Below are 19,998 nucleotides of genomic sequence, written 5' to 3' on the forward strand. Positions count from 1 at the left end.
CCAGCCAATGGAGGAAGCTATTCATTTGGGCAGAAGTTTAGCAGAAACATGGTGCAGCCTCAAGAGCTGGCTATGGAAACATCACAATCCATGATCGACTTCCTCTGGTTCAAAAGTCTCTCTTGGGAGCTGACCAAAAGAACAACAGCGACAGCAATTTGGAGAAGTAGGAGAAGGGGGAGACATTAAACACCAGCACTGGCACCTACCTTTACAAAGACCACACCACGAACAGCTTTCAGGATCAACATAACTGCCATAGACAGTGCATAGATGCCAGCATAGTAATGCATGTGAGGGTTATCTTTCATACTGCTGCTTATGACAGTCTCATTTCCCAAAGTCACTGTGGTGTTCTGCAGAAAAATTCAAGGTTTCAGGGATTGGTTAAGACAAGGATGAAGCATGTATACATTACATGTAGTAGAATTTAACTGCCTTGTGTCTTCTCCCACCATATTTGATATTTCTTCTTTAAAGTACACTTCAGTGACCATTGAATACTTCAGAAAGCTTTCCCTGCCAGAGATGCTTGACTTGCAGATTTGTAGCCCTTGGCCTTTTTCCTGCAATATGCTTCAAAATACTTCCACAATGCCTACTTCATTTGATTCCTAATCCCTCATTTCATATTTATTTCTTGTGTTCTTCTGAACAAGGTCAGATACTTGCACACCAGCACTCCTATTACACAGCAATATTTACTTTGGATAGAGCTCTTTATTAAAGACCATTGCTTTTTTCTGCCACTATGCAATAAATTCTTTACTGTCACACTGTTGTACATTCTCATTCTCTCTTTTATTTTTGATCTTTAAGTATGTTTAAGGACTTCATTGGTTGTTCTAATATTGTTGGCCATCTGCAGTTCATTATTTCATCTCAGATTAGTAGCTTGCTCTCTGTGCCCCCACAAAAAAGTCCTGCAGTTGTATTTGAATTTTTAAATGCAACAAGACTTGCAATCAAAGCCCTGGGAGTGGGGAAAAAGCCCAAACCATCTCAGATCATCAGAATCTTCAAAGTAATTTCCAAAAGTCATTTGGCTCAAAGCCATATTTTAACAAAAATTATCCTGTTAGGTATAAGATCACATTTAAACAAAAAACAACACTAAAACTAGCTTGTTGGCCCCTTTCATATTTTCACTTCCTTTTCTTAAGACTAACCAAGAAAAGGAACAAGAAGGCAGCATTAAACCACATGAGTTATTATAGCTTTCTTATTACTGGAGCTCTCTTATTCTTGGAGATTAACTCCCTAGTGAGACCACCTCCTAGGGAGCCCTACAACTTATTTAAATTAGGAAGCACCATTTGGTCTTGCAGGACTGCTTGGGATTAGTCTAGCAGAGCAAACCCCCAGCCCATCAGACACAAGAGTAGAAACGCTACTTAACTTACTCCACTGCCTTGCTTGATCCAGAAACTCAGCCACCAGTTGCTAAAAGCTGTGCTGCCCACATTCATCACAAACAGTGCCATGATGATGAGGAATGCAAAGGGGCCTCCAGCTGCCTGAATGTAGATACCGTAAACAGACCAGGGGACAGAGCCTTTGCCTTTCTCTTCCAACTGGACCAACTGGCCTGTGAAACAACAGAGGATGAAGAGGGAGTGAGGAAAAAAAACTCTTCCATGAAACTCCTATAAATTTGTGAACACACACAAAATTAGTCTTTCAAATTGTGCAGAGTACTTTCAGAAACACACACTTCACACTTAGAACTCAGTGGTTCGAATAGTTTTTGAAAAAGTCACATTTCTTCTGCAGAATCATTTATGTCATGGTACAGCTGAAAAAGCCTCATCAGCACAGATGTAAATGTTAGGCTGGGATCAACCTCACTATTGCTTTTTAAACGCTGAAGTTCAAAGCTAACATTAAACAGAGAACTACAGAAGTCAAACCTTCCGATTCTTCATCCATAAATGCCATGTCCTGCCCAGGACTGAGCACCAAGCTGTACACATGGCCCTCTTAGGACAGGAGGGAGAGGTGGTGTGGGAGACAAGGCAGTACCAGCTCCTTTGTGCTGATGGCATTGGACCAGCAGGAGCCTGACTGAACTTAAAAACATTGTACAGGCTCCTGTATTTAATGAACTAATGAACGTTCTTTGCCCACTGCCTGTGTCCTATCAACCACACTAAGTGACTAGGATTGAGACAGCTTCCCAAACCTGAGAGCTACATTAACAATATACTTTGAAGCACATGTTTTGAGCTTATTGGAGCATAAAATAATTACAGCCAGAAATCTGATTACATAGTTACCCTCCTCTTCCTTCTTTACAACTTTCTCCTTCTTCACAGACCCTGTTTTGGTACTTTTATCCTGGGGCCTTTTCAGTGAATTGTTTGTGTTCTTCTTTATATTAATCTGCAAGAAAACAATAACACTAAACATATCAGAGTACTTTGCTTTGACGTTTTCATATCTAAACACAAACTTCTATTAAGCTGCCACCTAAGGACAAAGGCTTTCAAAAGCTCAGCATTGAGATCAAGGAGGATATTAACATCACAGCTGTTACAGATGATTGCCAACTCTGGTGGATTAAATTCTCTTCCTCTATTAACCTGAACTACTACCAACCTGTACAGGTAGAGTGCAAGGTTAATTTCCAAAATTATGAGTGTACATGGTAGAGAAATGATGTCCCTACTACTGCAAGAAAGATACAATCTCGCTGTCCCTTGTAAAAATAATTCACTGTTTTTTTAAGAGGCTTTTTTCCCAAAACACCCTACTACTTAGAGACATTTCATGAGAGATTTCTTAAGAAAAGTCAGGTTAACTTGATCTTCCAGAAACCCAATGTCCAAACACTAAAGTGCACACAAGCACTGTTCTAAACTCAGCCATCTTCCCATAACTGGGAGTTTCTGCCTGTTCAAGTCAGCCTACATGGAAAGAAAACCCTTACACACCGTGTTCAGAGTTGCTTCCCCACACTTCACACGAGCTCAAACCACAGAGAATCCAACTGATCATCCATTTCTTCTTATCCCATGGGGAACACAATTTAATGGTCTTTCCATGAGCTAGTGTTTACAGCGACACTGAAGGTCAGCCAAGCATGAAGACTGGAGAATCTCTTGTTAACTATCATTATATTAATCTTAAAATGGCAGAACTATAATCTTCATGACTCAAAGGATATGCAGAGCAATTAATTATATCCTTTTCCTTCTTTCGTAAAGATCTCCCAGGAGAATGTGTCACCAAGCTCCTTCTTTATCTGTAATTCTTATAATGCTTCCTTCTCAGAAACCTTTTGTTTTAAAGGTCTGCAACTTGTGAGTCAGGAGCCTCTCATCTCTTAAAAAACTAAATGGCTGATGCACTTTTAATCTTTTCTTACTAAGAGAAAATGCACACAAAATTTAGGCAAGTTATTAAAAAACAAATTGCAAAGATCTTTACTCCAGAGATTAGCTTTGGGAAACAAAGAGCAGAAGAGTGGGAAAAATTAAAATGCTGAAAATTCAGATGATGTTGTACTGAATGGTTCTTATTTTCTAGATTTACATTTTTTGCACCAACTGAAATACTAGAGCACATCCCAAAGTTTGCATTTACAGACTTTTTTCATAACAGAAGTACTGTCAAGGCAAAACTTTTTTTCTCAAACTCCCCCAAAACACAGTATTTTCAGTTATGCTTCCAAAATACTGTCACATCTAACTTTTGACAAGTTGTGTCATACCTGCTGTGCCTCAGTCACACTATTGAAAAAGTAGTAACAAGCCAGTAAGAATTTTTTCAAAGGTTGTTGGAGATCTGTGCTAATTTGGAGGTAAATTAAGGAGTGGGGTGTACAATAAGAGAGACAAACTTCCTGCTCTGAGCATCACCAGATGAGACACTACAATATTTTCGTGATTAACTCATGAGCTCACTGGCACAGTCCTCTCTAGTACTTGTTCCCTAAAAACAAACCGTGACAAAGTGCTAAAGAAGCACAGATTATTCTATAGGAAATCTACTGGTCAGATCAACACATGAAAATGGGTGAAGCCATTTTCCAGTTTTCCAACAATGTCACTTGGTTCACCTCAGAATAGCCAAGATTCAGAGCACTTTAAAATAAACAAGTACCTCAATATGCGGTGTTTCTCCCAGCTGTAGGCTATTAAAAATAGTTGCATAATCCCCATTTAAATTCATCAATTCCTCATGACTGCCTCGCTCAGTAATGCAGCCTTCTTTCATGAAGATCACTTCATCACAGTCAACAAGATACTGGAGAAAGTGGCAGTAAGAACAAGTCTCTATCACGATGTTCAATAACCAAACACTCCCACACAACCCTTCTCAGTAGCTTGTAGACACTGGCATACAGCACAGCTACTCCCACATAACAGACATTTGATTTTCAGAGGCCTTCCTCTGACTAGAGCACTGTGATTACTCACACTACACAAACAAAAAGTTCGTGTCCTATCAAAACCAATCTCTTATGGAAGATATGACTCAAGATACTTAAACGCTGCAAATGCTGATAGACTAAGCACTAATATTTCTATGCAGAGAAGACAGCAAAAAAACCTCAGATGCATCAATTCCGATTTACTGACACCAAATCCAAGTGTTTTCTGCTGTGATGAAATAGCTTTATAGCAAGTTAGCAAAAACATTTTTGAACAGGGTATTTATTTTACTGGTAGATTTTCTTTAGCCAAGTGTTACCAGTCCCAATCAGACACCAAGCAGCACTGGTATCAAATACACAATTAAACTGTTCTCAGTGCATATTTGCAGACCTAGTTTATAAATGTAAACCACACATTCTATAGACAGACAGGGTTGTCCTGTCACAGGTCAGGACATAGAAATTTCCAGTATGGAAGTAACCAATTAACAAACCATTTCAAGAAAGTCCAAGAAAAAGTATGAGAGATTCAGTACCTGAAGCTGATGTGTGATGAAAAGGACAGTCTTTGACTTCAGGTGCTTCCTTATTGCACTGTTAAAAATGTGATTTCCAACATGAGCATCTAAGGCACTAAGGGGGTCATCAAGGATGTAAATGTCCCTGTCACTGTACAGGGCTCGAGCCAGACTGATTCTCTGACGCTGTCCCCCACTCAGGTTAGCCCCTCGTTCACCAATCTGCAGAGACATGCACCCATTATTTTATTTCTTCAGCACCATGCAATATAGATGACCAGAACAAAACTGACCATAGTATTTATTTATATATGTTTATATAAATACACTCCCCCATAACACTATATATTAATATATATATGTTCTGGTTTAGGTGTCCACTTTGACATGTGTTATACATTCAAACTCAAGGTTAATATGCCTGAAATGTAGCAGTGCTTTCAATACTTTCTTTGCTTATTTTACCTTTTATGTATTAACATAGCCATGGTTTTTCTCAGCTATTTTAAATCAAGTTCAAATAGGTCCTGTTAAGGCAGTTAAATTTACAACACAGTAAAAAAAATTCCCAAACAGTCAACATAAGTAAAAAACAGGGTACAGATCTTAACAGTCCATGGCCTGCACAGATAAGCTCAGCTCAAGAGAGTGCATTCAACATCTTGGCATATATGCACCCCAGACTGATGTACCCTCACTCCAGTTTAGTCTGCCAAACCAAAACTCTTTTCTCCATCTATTCATCAGTTCAGTATAAGCAAAACATACCTCTGTCAGGTCCCCATTTGGAAGGATGGCCAGGTCAGGCCTTAGACAGCAACCATTCAGCACAGTATTGTATCTGAAGAACAAGTAGATAAATAGTTAAGAACACTGACTTTCCCCACAATTATTTAGCTAGTACAGCATCATTTCATTTTCTACACTAATAGCAGATATTCCTAAAACAACTCATCTGCCTTGGATTCCCAGGAGAAAACCAAGGGTAATAATTAATCACCTACTTCAGAAGCATTGTGAGGATAAAGAGACAATTTCTTTCCAGGGATAGCTGGCTAAGGGCCACAGCAAAGTCGCCCACTGCAGGGGGGCCATGGAAGATGTCAGTACATTGCACACAGCAGTTGTTGTACTTGAAGAGGGCAAGGCCAGGACAGCAAGAGCAAATACCACTTCAGTGCTGCTGACAGCAGCTGCTAAAACCAAAGGTCCAGGATGAGGTCCAGCCTCACTGCAAGTGAGCAGTGACAGGTACACTGACAGCCACCAGCCACAGGGACACATGCAAGATCCTAAGTGGGACTTAGAGAAGACTTAGAGACAGACTCCAGAAGGATATAAAGGCTTTATTTGCACTGTACTCTGCATTAAATTTTTCCCACACTCGGGCCAAGAATTACTAAGCTTTCATGAAAATCAGCAGTCTGACAAACCTTTCTTCATCATACTCCTTGCCAAAAAGGATGTTGTCCCGGAGAGTGGCATTGAGAATCCAGGCCTGCTGGGCCACGTACGCGAACGTCCCGCTTACTGCAATGCTCCCCTCCAACAGGGTCATCTGGAATCACAGACCAGCTGTGAGATTATGCTACCCCATGTTTAGAACAGACTTCGCTCTATAGAGTACAAATAAGTCAAATAGGAGATGAGAAAGAAGAGCAGAAGCACTCAAAACAGGATTTCTCACCTGTCCTAGAATTGCTGAGATAAGTGAAGTTTTTCCGCTCCCCACACTGCCACAAATTCCAACAAGTTTTCCCTAGACAGAAAGGAAAAAATTATGGTACTCATTTCTTACACTCTTCATCCCTTTCCGAATTCAGACTACCTTTAGTATCTCAGAGGACAGCTGGATATGAATGACAGCTCTAAAGTGACATAACAGACAAAAAAAAGCAAGAGTCAGCATTTTAACTCTCAAATTGTATAGAGTAAACACAATCCCACAATGAAATAAAACTGAAATCAATTCTACAGGTAAAAACAAAGGTACTTGAAGATCAGCTTCCTTCTTACTAGGGATGCAGGCCCAGAGGATCAATAAACCAAAAGCACCAAGTCCTGCCTGAACAGAATGCACCAAGATGCTTTTGAGAGTGATAAGGAAAGATGTAAAGAGGAAAAGCCTGAAAGAAAAGCAGAATTTAGCATATATGGGTCCAGTAAAACTCCTTGTCTTTTAGATCCAATTTGCTAAACAACACATACCAAGAAAAGACCAGAATTCAGTCACTTTGAAGAATTTCTCTGCAACAAAATGGATGGGTTGATACCCACATTAAACAATTAATTTATCAAAACTATTTTTGCTCCTTTTGTAAAAACAGTAAAGTGAACAAAAAAGGTATATAGACACTTGTGGAACACACTGCTGGCCTTCTCTTGGTAGCACACTTCTGAGAGAAAACCAGCCTTTACATTTTCAAGTAATTGTACTCCTTTTTGAGGCAATTTTTTGAACTATATGCATTCTCCCCCAGTTTAAAATATAGGTATTTTTACTGTTTAAAATAGTTTCAACTCTCCCTCTATTTGTATAACTACATAAGACAATTTAACCATGAATATTTTCATAAATATATGGATCCCATTATTACGGCATCCAACTGCAAAACTTTTGTATCTGTAATTGATGTAATGTATTAAGTTCAATGCTTTTTCTTTGACATCTTACATGCTTTTACCCATCTTAGAGCAATAGCTCCAAATGCTTCTACTTTGTTTTTGTTCTACTGCACAAAAATTCTCCAGGAAGAAAATTGCACACTCTTCAATAAAAAGCACTGTTATGCTCCATTGGAACACCTAATCAACTAAAATGTTCACCCAGAATACAGCTGAAACTGCAAAATTATCAAACCACTGCAGGAACACACTGTTCACCAGCACCTCACTGGTACCTGGTCCCCTGCAGATCCTCTGAGCTCAGTGGCTCACACACTGTCCTGGGAGCTGCAAACCCCTCAGCTGAATGTGGAAGCTATACAGCCCACCCTTGTTTCACAGGCTGCTTGCAAAGATCTAGTTGCTAAAATGGCACAGCTGTTTACAGCAAGATCAGACACTGCATCCTGGATACTGCAGTTGCCATGGATATTACAGGAGTGCACAAAAGCAATATGCTCCATTTCATGCAAAAACGAAACAGCCCACAGCTCTCTGTTCCAAAGGGCAGCCAAAATGAGGCCTTTTAAAAGCTCAGATTTCCTCCTTTCATTTCTTCTTACCTTTTCTATCTCCAAGTCGATGTTGTAGAGAGTCCTCTGAAGCCGAAGGCTAAGCAGGTGGATGATTTTGTGCTCCTCTTCGGGGCTGTGATGGTCATCACTGTCCACTAGAAGATGGCCCTTCTGCTCTGCCAGCACAGCTTGCTGTCCCTCATTCTGTAGCTTCATCTTCTCTTTCTTGCTCTTGGTGACTTTCTTGTCTTTTTTCACTTTGGGGGTCAACTTTGGTGAGCTCTGGACGCTGGCGTGGGAGAAGTCCCAAGCCAAGGTAGCATTTTTCACCTCTATCGCGGTGTGAGGATTGGCTGGTTTTTTCTTTATCATATGAACCTCTTCCATTAGAAATAAACTCTGATAGGAGTTGTGAGAGAGGTGTAAAGATGAGACACCTGATCAAGACTGGGAGACAAGCCTACGGCACACTCACGCAGCAAAACACATCAGGCTATATAGTAGGAGGAAGCTGAAGAGCAAAAGGTAGCTCATTAGTGTAAACTAACTCCAGGTCTGCTAAGTGGCTGGGGCATTCCTGGATGTGGTGGAAGCACTTGGATACACTCGACTTGCACAGAACTACATATCTGGATGTGATATGCCAGGAGCTTATTCCTTTGACACTGTTTGCAACTGCAGCTCTGTATGTTCCAGGTTAAAAACACATGAGCAGAACACAGGTTTTAGAGGAGAGGTCACTTGAGACAAAGCAACTGACTTGTCCTGCACACCAACTCATTATGGAGACAGAATGGCTTTTAACTTGAGCCTTTACCCATCAACTTTTCTGTTGGGAAAAAGTCATCTTTCACAAGTGTAGCTGATCGATCTCAGGCTGCTTGACAATAAGAAGTAAGCCACTAAGTCCACTGTATCATGTTTTCCACCACATCCATCAGTATTTACAATCAACAGATTAGGAAGACATTTTTCACACATTTTAATTACAAGATAAAGTGTTTGCCACTGTCACAATTTGTTTTGAACCAAGCAGTCTTTTGTGACTAAAACTTTCTCAATTCCCAGCCTTATTTATGCTTGCAATTGCTATGGCTGAATCAAAGATTCATAAGAAAGCTCACACTCATTTACAGAGCAAAAAAAGTCAGCTAAATTTTTACTGTGATGTCAGAGTATCCCCACCTTATGTTCCATTTCCTACACCGTTTATAGTCAAACTGGGATATAATTAAATTTCCCTTTTCCTTCTCTTCCCTCTCAGAAAATTCCCCTTAGTGCATTTGGATTTAAGCAAGGCTGATTTTAGGCTGACTCAGAAGATGAAGCAAAATTGCTCAGAAGCAATGGAATCTCAAAACCACTTTACAGATCCTGTTTTTCTCACATAGAGGGTTGTTTCATGAATGCATTACACAGAATCCATGTATCTGTCAATGCTTGTGAAATTTTCTATCTGGAAAGTGCTATTTTCCATTTTGGAAATTTCCACAATGTGTAATACACTGCTATCTTCAAGAAACAAGACAAAATAAAGGCCTCCCCTCTGAGTTCATAAAGTACACAGTGTATTCATCCTCAAATCCCCATGAGGTGAGATAAGATTGTTCATTATCAGAGTTTTACATTTACTGCCATAGATTTGTTTTGCCAGATCACAACTCCGTTTTACTGATACAGGGGAATTTCAGTCACTTAATCTGGTCTGGAAACAGAAAACCTCAGGTTTTTATGATCACAAATAAAACTCCACTGTTTTTTGCCAAGCTGCTTACCTAACACCTGATATTTTCAAAAAGAGTTTTATTAGCAAAACATGAAATTTCATTGTAGACATGTTGCAGTCTTTTCATATGGATGCTCTTAGAAGGAGTTAAGAGAGGAGATTGTCAGTCCAGCTGTCAATCTCACAGAATCAGACCTGAAACCAGTCAGAATTTACCCGTGAGAATATTACAGCGAAATTCTGCAGCTTTAGGAAAACCCACAGAGAAAGCCAAGAAGATACCAATGAGAGATGATGTTCTGGACACAAGGGGAGGAGGTTCTTGTTATGGGACATTGAGAGTGTACAAGGAAGAACTTGTGGATAATATGTAGCAACTATACTTTTGCTTGTATAGCTGATTGCTTTATGGTCTGAATGGTCATTGCTTGTTAGACAGCCTTGTCATTGTTTGCTAAGCAGCCAATCTTAAATTCGGCCACAGCCATTGTGAAAAAGTATAAGAATAGCAGTAAAGAAGATAAAAAATCTTTTCTACCTCTCCCGACTATGAATTACGACCTGTGTGGCTTTTATGTCTGCCTCGACAATAGCCACAGTTAAGAATTATTATACAGGGAGCCACTGAGTCCTTCACTCTTATCTCTTCCTGTGGCCAACATGAAAACAGTAAAATCATTGAGTCGGATTATTTTGCTTCTCACACTGGTGTTATTCTTAAACTGCTAATATCTGCTTCACTAGATTTGCATCTCTTGTAGAATCAAATAATCTGGAATGTTAAGTGCAAAGAAAAAACTTCTCAGCCATTAAAATCATATTACTTTCCAAGTGTTCCCTTTGCAGCTACTGAACACATACAACACTCCACACTTACAGCAAAAACTGTGAGGCCAAATGACTGCTTACCTTAAATCTGTCAACAGAAACAGATGCCTCAGACAGAGACTTCACTGAGAACGGCGTTACTTTGAGAGCAAAAGTCATGGAGTTAAAGACAGTGACCACTGTGAATGCCTAAAAATGAGACAAGAAAAATAATCACATTGGGATGCAATATTCTAACAGCTCCAGACTTCTAAAAGCTGAAATGGCAGAACAGCAAGTCAAAACTGTAGAAGAGGCCCAGTCTAAGAATAACCATTTAAATATTCAACATATTCTCAAACAGCAGAAAACACTAGATCTACCCAACTCCTTCTCTAGTGCTCTTAACAGACCAAGACAGACCTGTTCTGTTTGTAGGTCTAACAAACGCAGCAGCCAGCAAATTCTGCATTAACCTACTACTTGTGAAGGCACAAATTCAAATCCTAGTTTTAGACATTTGTGCTCTTTGCATCCAAGCACACTGCAAAACAAAAACACCAAGTAATCCCCAATGCCCCAGCTGAACAGCAAAACAGGAGGACTCATTTACTTTCAGCCCAAAACCTGTTCTGAGGAAGGTCAGGACAAAAGAACACCGAGAACCTTTTGCACAAAATATAAGGCTACATCTGCTGCTGTCACAGCCATCAGATGTTCACACCTTTGAGCAGATACAGCCTGGCCACACGGGCACAGCCACATGAGAAATGGATCAGCAGAAAAGATACGGAAGCAATAGCATAAAGAATATTTTCAACAGCTTACCTGAGCTGCTGTAAGGTCATAGCCAAGGATCATATGGACAGAAAAGGTCACCACACTGGCAATGACAACAACTATGGGAGCCACTCCCACAGTGATGCTCTGGAAGTAGCCCGCACGCTCCAAGATTTTGCGTTCCTCCTCACGAATCTCTAGAAAAACAAATAGGAGCACCACGTTTGAACTGTGATCCAGAGGGGACATCCACACAACAGACAGTACCACAGCACTATAAATACTGAGTAAGATAAACACTCTACCCTTTACTGTTTATCACATAAACCACATAGACAGCAATTATAGAGGAGGAAACTATAATGGTCTGTAAATCTCCGTACAAGTATCGGGGGTTGTTTTGTTTTGTTTTTTAAATGGAGCAGCCAGCACATTTATTAAGTGATAGAAGAAGAACAAAATTTAAAAATTTAGTATTAGTGTCAAGCCACAAACATCATTACACTAGAAGGTGAAATTTTAGAAGCAGGTCTGTTTGTCCAACCCATTGTGCACAACACAGAGCAGCCAGAAGGATGACAGTGTTCTTACACTGCTCGTACACCTGCATCTACAGCACAAAGTCAGGATGCACCAGGCTACAAAGCAATGGGGCATCTGACTAAAGGAGACATTTATAGTCTGTGGGAACTCACTTTGAACATTCTGAGAAAATGGTTTGACCCAGGCATACATTTTAATGAATTTAATGTAATTAAGAACTTCATTCATCTTTTGCACACGTTCATCTGTTGTTGCTACGCATTTTCTTCTGAAATAAGCTGTGAGGCGCGACACGAACATCTGAAACAAAGGCAACACCATGCAACATTAATGGCAGCTCAGAAAAAGCAAGTACATTCAATTCCTAATTAGCAGAGAAAATTAATTTTTAATCTGAAAAAGGGATTCAGGGATAGGGCCAGGGAACTGCTGCTCTAACATAAAACTCGGGCTGGAAACGCCATTTCCTCCTGCCCCATCTGTACCAAGCACCAGATTCACAACAGCAAATTTCAACAAAAATTTGTTAAAATAAAGGTGTGCACTCTTACCGATATTGAATAGTACCAGTTTAAAGTTTCTGAAGCACAAAGTTAACCTAAAGATACACGAAGTTGACCCTAGTGGTAAATGCACCCATTTTAGCCAACCTTGTAACCTGGTTCTGTAAGGCAAATCAGGACTTTGCCCAGCCAGATCAATTTCTAGTCTATGCCATCGCTATGAAGGTAGTAAAACAGTTTTAAACATTTTTACTAAACTAATCTAAAACAGAAAGTTGTTCCACATGTTTTTAAGTATCTGCTACTCCCACGTTCATCCCATTCCTGGTCTGAAATTCAAATCCAACACACTACTTTAGGAACTTGTAGCTCCTTGTCCTTCTTCATACTCCTGCAAACTCTTTCAAAGTCCCCCCATCAATAAAGAAGGGCTATTGACAACTGGAAAACATGTTCAAACACCACTCCTCATTCCCCTCTAAAATGTAATTACCACTACATCACCCTTACTTCCAGCCAGATAAATTGGACCACAGTGAACCTCACAGTATTCAGCCTCCATGGCTTATAAAACATGTATTATGAATACAGTGACAAATCTTCAGCAGTCTCACAGACATTTTAAAGGCAAGAAGATTTTGGCTTGAACTAGTCTATTTCACAGCTCAGCAGAAGCAGAGGCAGGAATACCTCATCAAGAACAAGCTGTGCCAGATGTGGTCTTTTTCAACACCTCATGTTGAGTCAAGAAATCAAGAACACTGCTTTTGCAACACTGAGCTCCCATACACAAGCCGGAGGACTGATGTCTTTCCAACCTTGACCATGAGCACATGAATATGCTGCAGTTTCATTTAGCTATGCATATTAGTCTCAACCAAATCTACCAGCTTTCCTACCCTCGTTTTCTAATTTTATCCTTTCGAGCTTCCTGTTTCTGAATTTCTGCTTCATACACTACCTTATAAACACCTTCAAATACATGCAGTGCCATAAACTGGCTAAACCTAGCACATTTCAATACCTTTTATTCAGAACTATACATTTGCCTGACCTAAGAAAAACAAAGCAAGTCTTAACTCTTTCCAACTCACCATTGCTGGGTAGAAGAGGATGAAGACAGCAGATCCCAAGAAGCCTGTTGGACCCAGGACAATCACATTATAAACCATTCCCAAGATGGCCACAATAGGGCCCCCAGCCAACAAACTGCCAACTGCTGCAGCTTCAAACATCCTCTGACCATCATTGGAACATACATTTATGAGCTGAAAAACAGACAGAACAGATCATTTAGATTTGAGCAGTTCTGTCTCAAAGGAATATATTACACATCCCTTTTCCCACTGCCATTTCCAAAACGAGGCTGCAGCTTACCTCTCCAAGAGACTTCTCCTTGATATTCTTCAGCTTAAGAATTTTCTTAAATGCCATTGTCAGGACAGCCCCACGCAGTCTGACCCCCGTGCGATAATTCAACGCCCAGGTTAGCGCCAGGGACCACGATCGCACCACTTCCGTCATAAAGATGCCAAAAACTAAAAACAAGCTGTACTGCAGGTTGGACTCACTCTGCTGGGTATACTCCAAGAGGTGTTTCACAACGAATGCCTACAGGAAGAAATGCAAGCTTGCATGAACACCCCATCACCCCAGAAGACCATGCAACAACTTTATGTTAAGTTAGAAATAAGTAGGCTACATTGCTTTTAAAAGAGCCGTTTGAAATAGAAAGCATCTTCTTTCCAGAAGTAAAAGGTGTCAATACAAGAAGTACTGTAACACAAAGCCCTGCTGAGAGCCAAGCACTGAGTCAAATTTAGTAAGTAAAGAGAGTTTAATTTGGAACCATATTCCTCGCAGCACGCTTCTAATCCTCCGTGTCTTCTAACTTAACATAAATGTGTCAGTTAGCTGAAAGCAATGCATTATCATATAGAAGAGTTTTAAAATATAGTCACTACTTATACATCTGCACACATTAATAAACATTCCTTTACGTGACATTAAGACCTTTTTTATTTTATCTTTGGTTTGCTTCAAACGTGCTTATTTGATAAAAAGGAACAATGTACCTACAGTTGTAGAGGGGAAGAGTGAGAAGGACATTTGCAAAACATTCCTGGAAATAAACATCAGCAGTTTAATAGTAAAGAAAAAAACAAGCAGAAAGCACAAGGTACTCAATACCACAAATCATTGGGGTCGGGGAGAAAAAAAAAAAAAAAGACAAAAAAATTAACCATTCAATCCCTCCCCATACCCTCTCCCCCCAAGAACATAAGCACTTTACCTCAAGAATCACATTTCAAACATCACCTGCAGAAAGAGGACAGCCCCCAGAACCACCAATTCCCAACTCCAGCTCTTGGTGGTCCAACGTCACAATATAACATCATACAATTCACAATCACCAGCATTAAATATTATTAACTGCGAAACAACAGGCTTTTATTTGAAATGAAGTGTCATCTTAAATGGTAACATCTCCAAAACACTGTACAACAGGTAGAGCATTGTATACACATACAATCTGCACATACAGGATAATTATAAAGGGCTAATATCTAACAGTCAGTCTTAGCTTCTAACAAACTAGATTTAAAACTACACACAAAATTATAAAGATACAAAAACAGAATGGTATTTGTTCACGAAGTCCAAAAGAAGTCAAACTTGAAGGTGCCAACAGAGGAGGCTTCTGAGGCTGCACAAATTCTGAAATCTGGTTTCAAAAGTACCCTACAGTAAGGCTTCACAGACAGCAAAAGATTTCCTAGAGAGCTTTTCAACAAATGGTGTTTTAAGATACTGGTGCTTTTGATATAGTACAGAGTAGAGAATTACCTTTGCCCACAACAAAAATCAACAAAAAATCTGAGACCAAAGGAAATATTTGAGAAGCCTTTCACATCATAGTCCGTTGAAGTCCTCTTAGCTAAATCATGTTTTGCAAGTAAGAGTTCTGTATAGTTTGAAGAGAGAAAAAAAACAAAACCCCACTACTCCAGCAAAGGTTTTGATAGCTACAGCCCAGCACCAAATAACAAAAAAAATGGAGATCAAATTCATCTGTTCAGAGGAAAATAATTCTGCACATCAGAACCAAGGAAACATGCTGTAAGTAATTTTGCTCTTTTTCACAGGTGTGAATTAAAGCCAGATGTCCATCGGGTTCTAGAATGGCCACTGAGAAAATTTACATACCGATCACTGAACAAATGTGAGGAGCTCACATTCACAGATCTATTGCATTCCAACTTTCTCCTGATTGGATTTAATTTTACATCGACTGTTTGGATCACAACTGCATACAGTTGGTTTGCAGTTACTGTGGAGATTACTGACTTCTTTTTCCAGTATTCAATCCAACATATGCAACCGAGTCACTGAGCAACTGGGGTGAAAATCCCCCTTTTTCCTCACGAGCTGTAACTCAGCATGGTCGCAGACTGCAAGCATTTTCTCACACACCACAGCATTGCTGAAAGTCTCCAAGAGAGGATGTATAAAGATAGCAGATGTTTCCTGGGGTCTCATTCCTCCCAAAACTTTAGTGCAATTTTGCAGCACTATTTTATAGATTCAGCATCTCCCATGATGAAATAGAGACCAGCTTACATTATACCCCAATTTACTTTTTTTTCCAGAAGAAAGAAAAGAGGAAACAGCAGATTAAAGAATTTTGAAAAGGGAGGGGAAAAAAGTCACAGAAAATTAACATTTACATCTGAACAAATACTATTCAAATTCATATCAGTTTAATGAAAAGAATCCAGCATAAAGTTATTTACAGAACAAAAACATTACAGAATATAAACTAAGCTAAGGGGGGGAGGAAGAGCTCCTGTGGCTATTACCGTAGTGGTTGGTACAAGCTGCTCGGCTGTCTTAAGCATTCCCAGGGAATAAACATTACCTTACCTTTGCTCTTGGCGGTGGCTCTGCCCAGCAGGAATGCCTCATCCTGACGCAGAAAACAGCCATCCTGAAAATGCTGAAGAACAGCTTCTGTCACTGGTCCCACTGCAGAGCCGGCGTCCCCGCTGCAGCCAGCACGCCACAGCACGGGGTAGGCTGCAGCTGGAGCCAACTGGGAAACTGGAAAACTTACCTCCTGCAGCTTACCACTCCCCCCTCCAGTAACTGACCAAACTGTCAAGCTGTGCTCCACTAAGATAGCTAGTTTCCCCATCTCCCAAATGGGAAGAAAGCTCTGAACAGTTGCAAACAGGTACCTTGTTCAGACCTGGAGTTAAACTGATTATGTTTAGCAATCAAAAAACTTCTTTGCTCCTCAACCAGAACTTGGAAGTTTTGGTCGCTGATCAAATAGCAGCAAGTATTTATTGGAGATAAATAGTGTATCACCTGTACTAGAACATTCTGATGGTTATTACAAGGCAGTCTGACACGTGCAGCTGACTCACCAGGTTATAGGTTTAGATTCTGTGCCAGCTGCAAAATTTATCAAAATAAAAAAAGAGGAAGACCCTTGAAGGATCTGATACAAAAAAAAAAAAACAAACCAAACCAAAGAAGAGTCCACACAGGAAGTCTTGAACAACTCCTTTCCAATTATAACCATCACAATGCTGAGTAGCAAAGCCACAGCCATTTGCTGGCATTTCAAGATCATAGACGTTCCATTAAAATTTTTGAATTTTAATACAGTGTTTAACTCCACTTTTATAATTTTCCTCCAACACATGAGGTCAAGTCAAGTGCTTTTCCTGATCTCGCTTTTCACCTTCAGGTGACTGAAAAGGTGTAACAATACAAGAAAGCACTGATACTTTTGAGGAGACAGCATAGGCATATCCCTGAGGCATGCCACTTTTAAAAACAGGGAGGAGGGATGGTAAAGACTTATTTTCATGCCAAATGGTAGAATCAAAGTGAATTGTGCCTTATTCAGAGAAATGAATAAGGTTGTCTGTAAATGGGCAACTGTCTATAGCTAACTTTAAGTTACCCATATTGAGCATCAATTGCAGCAGTAGCCCCAACCTAATCAAGCTGGTTTGTTTTCTCCTTTCCCCTCTTACACTCTCTCATTCAGCAGTTTGACTGAGACAATTTGAGAACATTACACTACAGAAATTAGGGGTAACCCTGCTGCAAGTTCTTTTTGCTAAAGATAAAAGCAGCTCCTCAAGCCCTGTAGTGAAACAATGACAGAAGCTCTTCTTGGGAAAAGCTAGTGCTGTTAAAACCTTAATCATTATTTATTGTTAATTACCAAAGTATGTTTGTATATTTTATAATAGAGACAACTATAAAATATTACAAAGAAAACAATATCACAGAAACATTTATTGTTATTCATATTACATGAAACAAGGCAAACTTTAAGACTTAAAAAACAGAACATCATTTTGATACGACATTTAAAAGCAGGAAAACATTTTAAAAAGACATTTCACCTAACAGTGTACCCAAATGTACTTACCCAAGAAATGAACCTCCAGCTTACCAGCACACTGAAACGTGTACTACTAGCAGTAATACTGCTCCTACTCCTCAAGGGAAATGTGTAGAGAATAAATTTAGTCAAAATTTCAACTTCACATCTGCACAGCATGTGCAACAAACAGGTGACAAAAAATGGTGTGAATGTCAAGTCCCATGTTGTTATCTTCAATACGACCCTTAGCAACAAACAGCAGCCGCTCCTAGAGGCAACAACGTTTCCTACACTTCTACATGAAACCTGTCTGGCCATTCTCTGTAGGATCAGTAAAGACTATGCCCACAGACTTCTTGAGACCTGCTCACATTAGTTTTTAAGCAGTGCTCTCATAGAATTGTTTTGGTCCACTTCTTGAAGACTGTTATTAATGCCAATAATTTAAGATTAGAGTTTTATCAGACTGAATTTTATTCCAAGATAAATTTACAGAATTTCAAAGAGAAAAACAATTAGAAGACCTGCACATAAGAATCTTACAAAAAAAGGAAGTTATGCAGTTAAGCTTATGCAGTTAGGGAAGAACTTTAAACTATACTCAAAACCAAAGAGAAAAACCGAGAAGTCCACTTCCTCCAGGATACCTAAACTCCCCCTCCCTTCTCCAAGAACTTGCCTGGGTATTCAGCAACTGATCCATCAGCTGTAGGAATCCTATCTTGGATTATTGAATCACTCTGGAATTTTGCCCCAGAATTTCTAGCTAGTCAAAACATTTAAGTGATTCTGCAATGAAACCTTGAGATTTTACAGTTGGCCATGAGATGGAGCCCTCTGGGGTTGTTAAAAAAAGGATGGATATTACTTACTGGTCCACTGAAACCCGCGAGCTGCGTGATCATCAGACACACTATGGAAAGGATGAGCCTGGTACGGCAGAAAATCCACACAACCCTCCGGAGAGAAGCATCATCAGGCCCACTTTCTTTCAGTTCTTCCTGCCACAATCTCTCCAGCCTAATAAAAACAGAAGACTCCTGTCATAAATTTTTCACCACGAGAGAAGGTACAGTCTGACAGGTACTTCTTTGTTAAAACTCTTAAGTGCTGCCTAGCTCAGAACAACAGACAATAATATTAAGAGAAATAAATACATTCTAGTACATTCTGTGAGGTGAAGAGAAATATCTGTGTAGTGTTACTTCCATAGGACAGAGGGATAAAATACACAATGCTTTCTCTTTGCCTGGAGTCTCTTCGGCAATCTTAGTATATTGACTTGTCACAGCCTTTCTTGGCTGAACTGACTGAAGAAATTCTCATTATCCATGGAAGGTTAGCACAGACTTCGAGGATGGATTCAACAGTTAGCCTGATCAGAAGATCTGATGCACATTCAAATCACTTTGTTACTGACAGTATTACTTCTCATTATCTTAGCACAAGACTTTTTCCACTGTAGCCTTGAGAAAAAATTCTGTTTTAATAAAAAACAGATTAAAGTCATGTAAAATCAGAAGAATTGCAAGACACTCCTGAAGATATAATCCTCTTTCACTGGAATCAGCAAGGCTACAGAAACTGTGCTGCATGAGAAAGTCGTCTCTGAAAGATGAAAGTGAATTCCACCATTCTGAGAAAGGCAAAACAAAATATCAATGCTGCTTTTCTAGGGCAACACTATACCATTGCCTCCAAACTAACATATCATAAATGGAAACAAGAAAACAATGAGGAAGTAGATGTCTTTACCTTCTACAATTGACATCTGAAGACTCATGCCTTGATAAAGACCATACATCATCCATAAACAATTCCCCTTTCTTGTATGCTCTGTGGGCCAAAGGAGTGAGCCAGGAGAAGGTCATGGAGGAGAAAAGCCCAGCATTATCAACAGGGTGCTGGTGTCTAAAAGAATTAAGAAAAAAAAAAAAATCACAAATAAAATGAAAGAGGAAATGTAAATCTTCAAGAAAAACAAAGCCTCCTCTCATTGAAAGCACTCAGAGTACCAAATGGTCCATGCCAGCCACACTTGCTAAACAAATTCTGATGTTTCCAGTACCAGTCAGCAGACCTACATCTGCGATTCTGCTTTGTGACTGGTTTGAAAAGCAAATGCTGTATCAGTTCTGTGGTAGCCTAAAGACGTAC

At 39.7% G+C, this 19,998-nt stretch overlaps 1 protein-coding gene across 7 annotated transcripts in view; it reads right to left on the reverse strand.

The window, feature by feature from the left end:
* The window catches only part of ABCC5 (ATP binding cassette subfamily C member 5), a 70,587-nt gene that overhangs the window by 36,310 nt on the left and 14,279 nt on the right, over positions 1–19,998 (reverse strand). For 6 of the 7 annotated variants that reach the window (XR_004242161.1, XM_032120000.1, XM_032119999.1 and 3 more), the window contains 16 exons: positions 19,597–19,752; positions 18,714–18,861; positions 13,812–14,045; positions 13,529–13,702; positions 12,084–12,231; positions 11,437–11,585; positions 10,711–10,818; positions 8,124–8,474; positions 6,584–6,655; positions 6,330–6,454; positions 5,665–5,737; positions 4,915–5,118; positions 4,105–4,248; positions 2,277–2,382; positions 1,404–1,588; positions 210–356 (listed from right to left, as the gene is read on the reverse strand). Coding sequence is in view for 6 of the 7 variants with exons in the window: in XM_032120000.1 (XP_031975891.1) it covers positions 210–356; positions 1,404–1,588; positions 2,277–2,382; positions 4,105–4,248; positions 4,915–5,118; positions 5,665–5,737; positions 6,330–6,454; positions 6,584–6,655; positions 8,124–8,474; positions 10,711–10,818; positions 11,437–11,585; positions 12,084–12,231; positions 13,529–13,702; positions 13,812–14,045; positions 18,714–18,861; positions 19,597–19,752 (2,524 nt within the window). In the remaining variant the exon portion in view is untranslated. Of the gene's footprint in view, positions 1–209; positions 357–1,403; positions 1,589–2,276; positions 2,383–4,104; positions 4,249–4,914; positions 5,119–5,664; positions 5,738–6,329; positions 6,455–6,583; positions 6,656–8,123; positions 8,475–10,710; positions 10,819–11,436; positions 11,586–12,083; positions 12,232–13,528; positions 13,703–13,811; positions 14,046–14,509; positions 18,617–18,713; positions 18,862–19,596; positions 19,753–19,998 lie in introns of those variants that run through there. The other variant, XM_032120002.1, reaches the window with a different exon arrangement.

This window comes from Corvus moneduloides, chromosome 10 (assembly GCF_009650955.1).
Source record: "Corvus moneduloides isolate bCorMon1 chromosome 10, bCorMon1.pri, whole genome shotgun sequence".
In the NCBI taxonomy this organism is placed as follows: domain Eukaryota; kingdom Metazoa; phylum Chordata; class Aves; order Passeriformes; family Corvidae; genus Corvus; species Corvus moneduloides.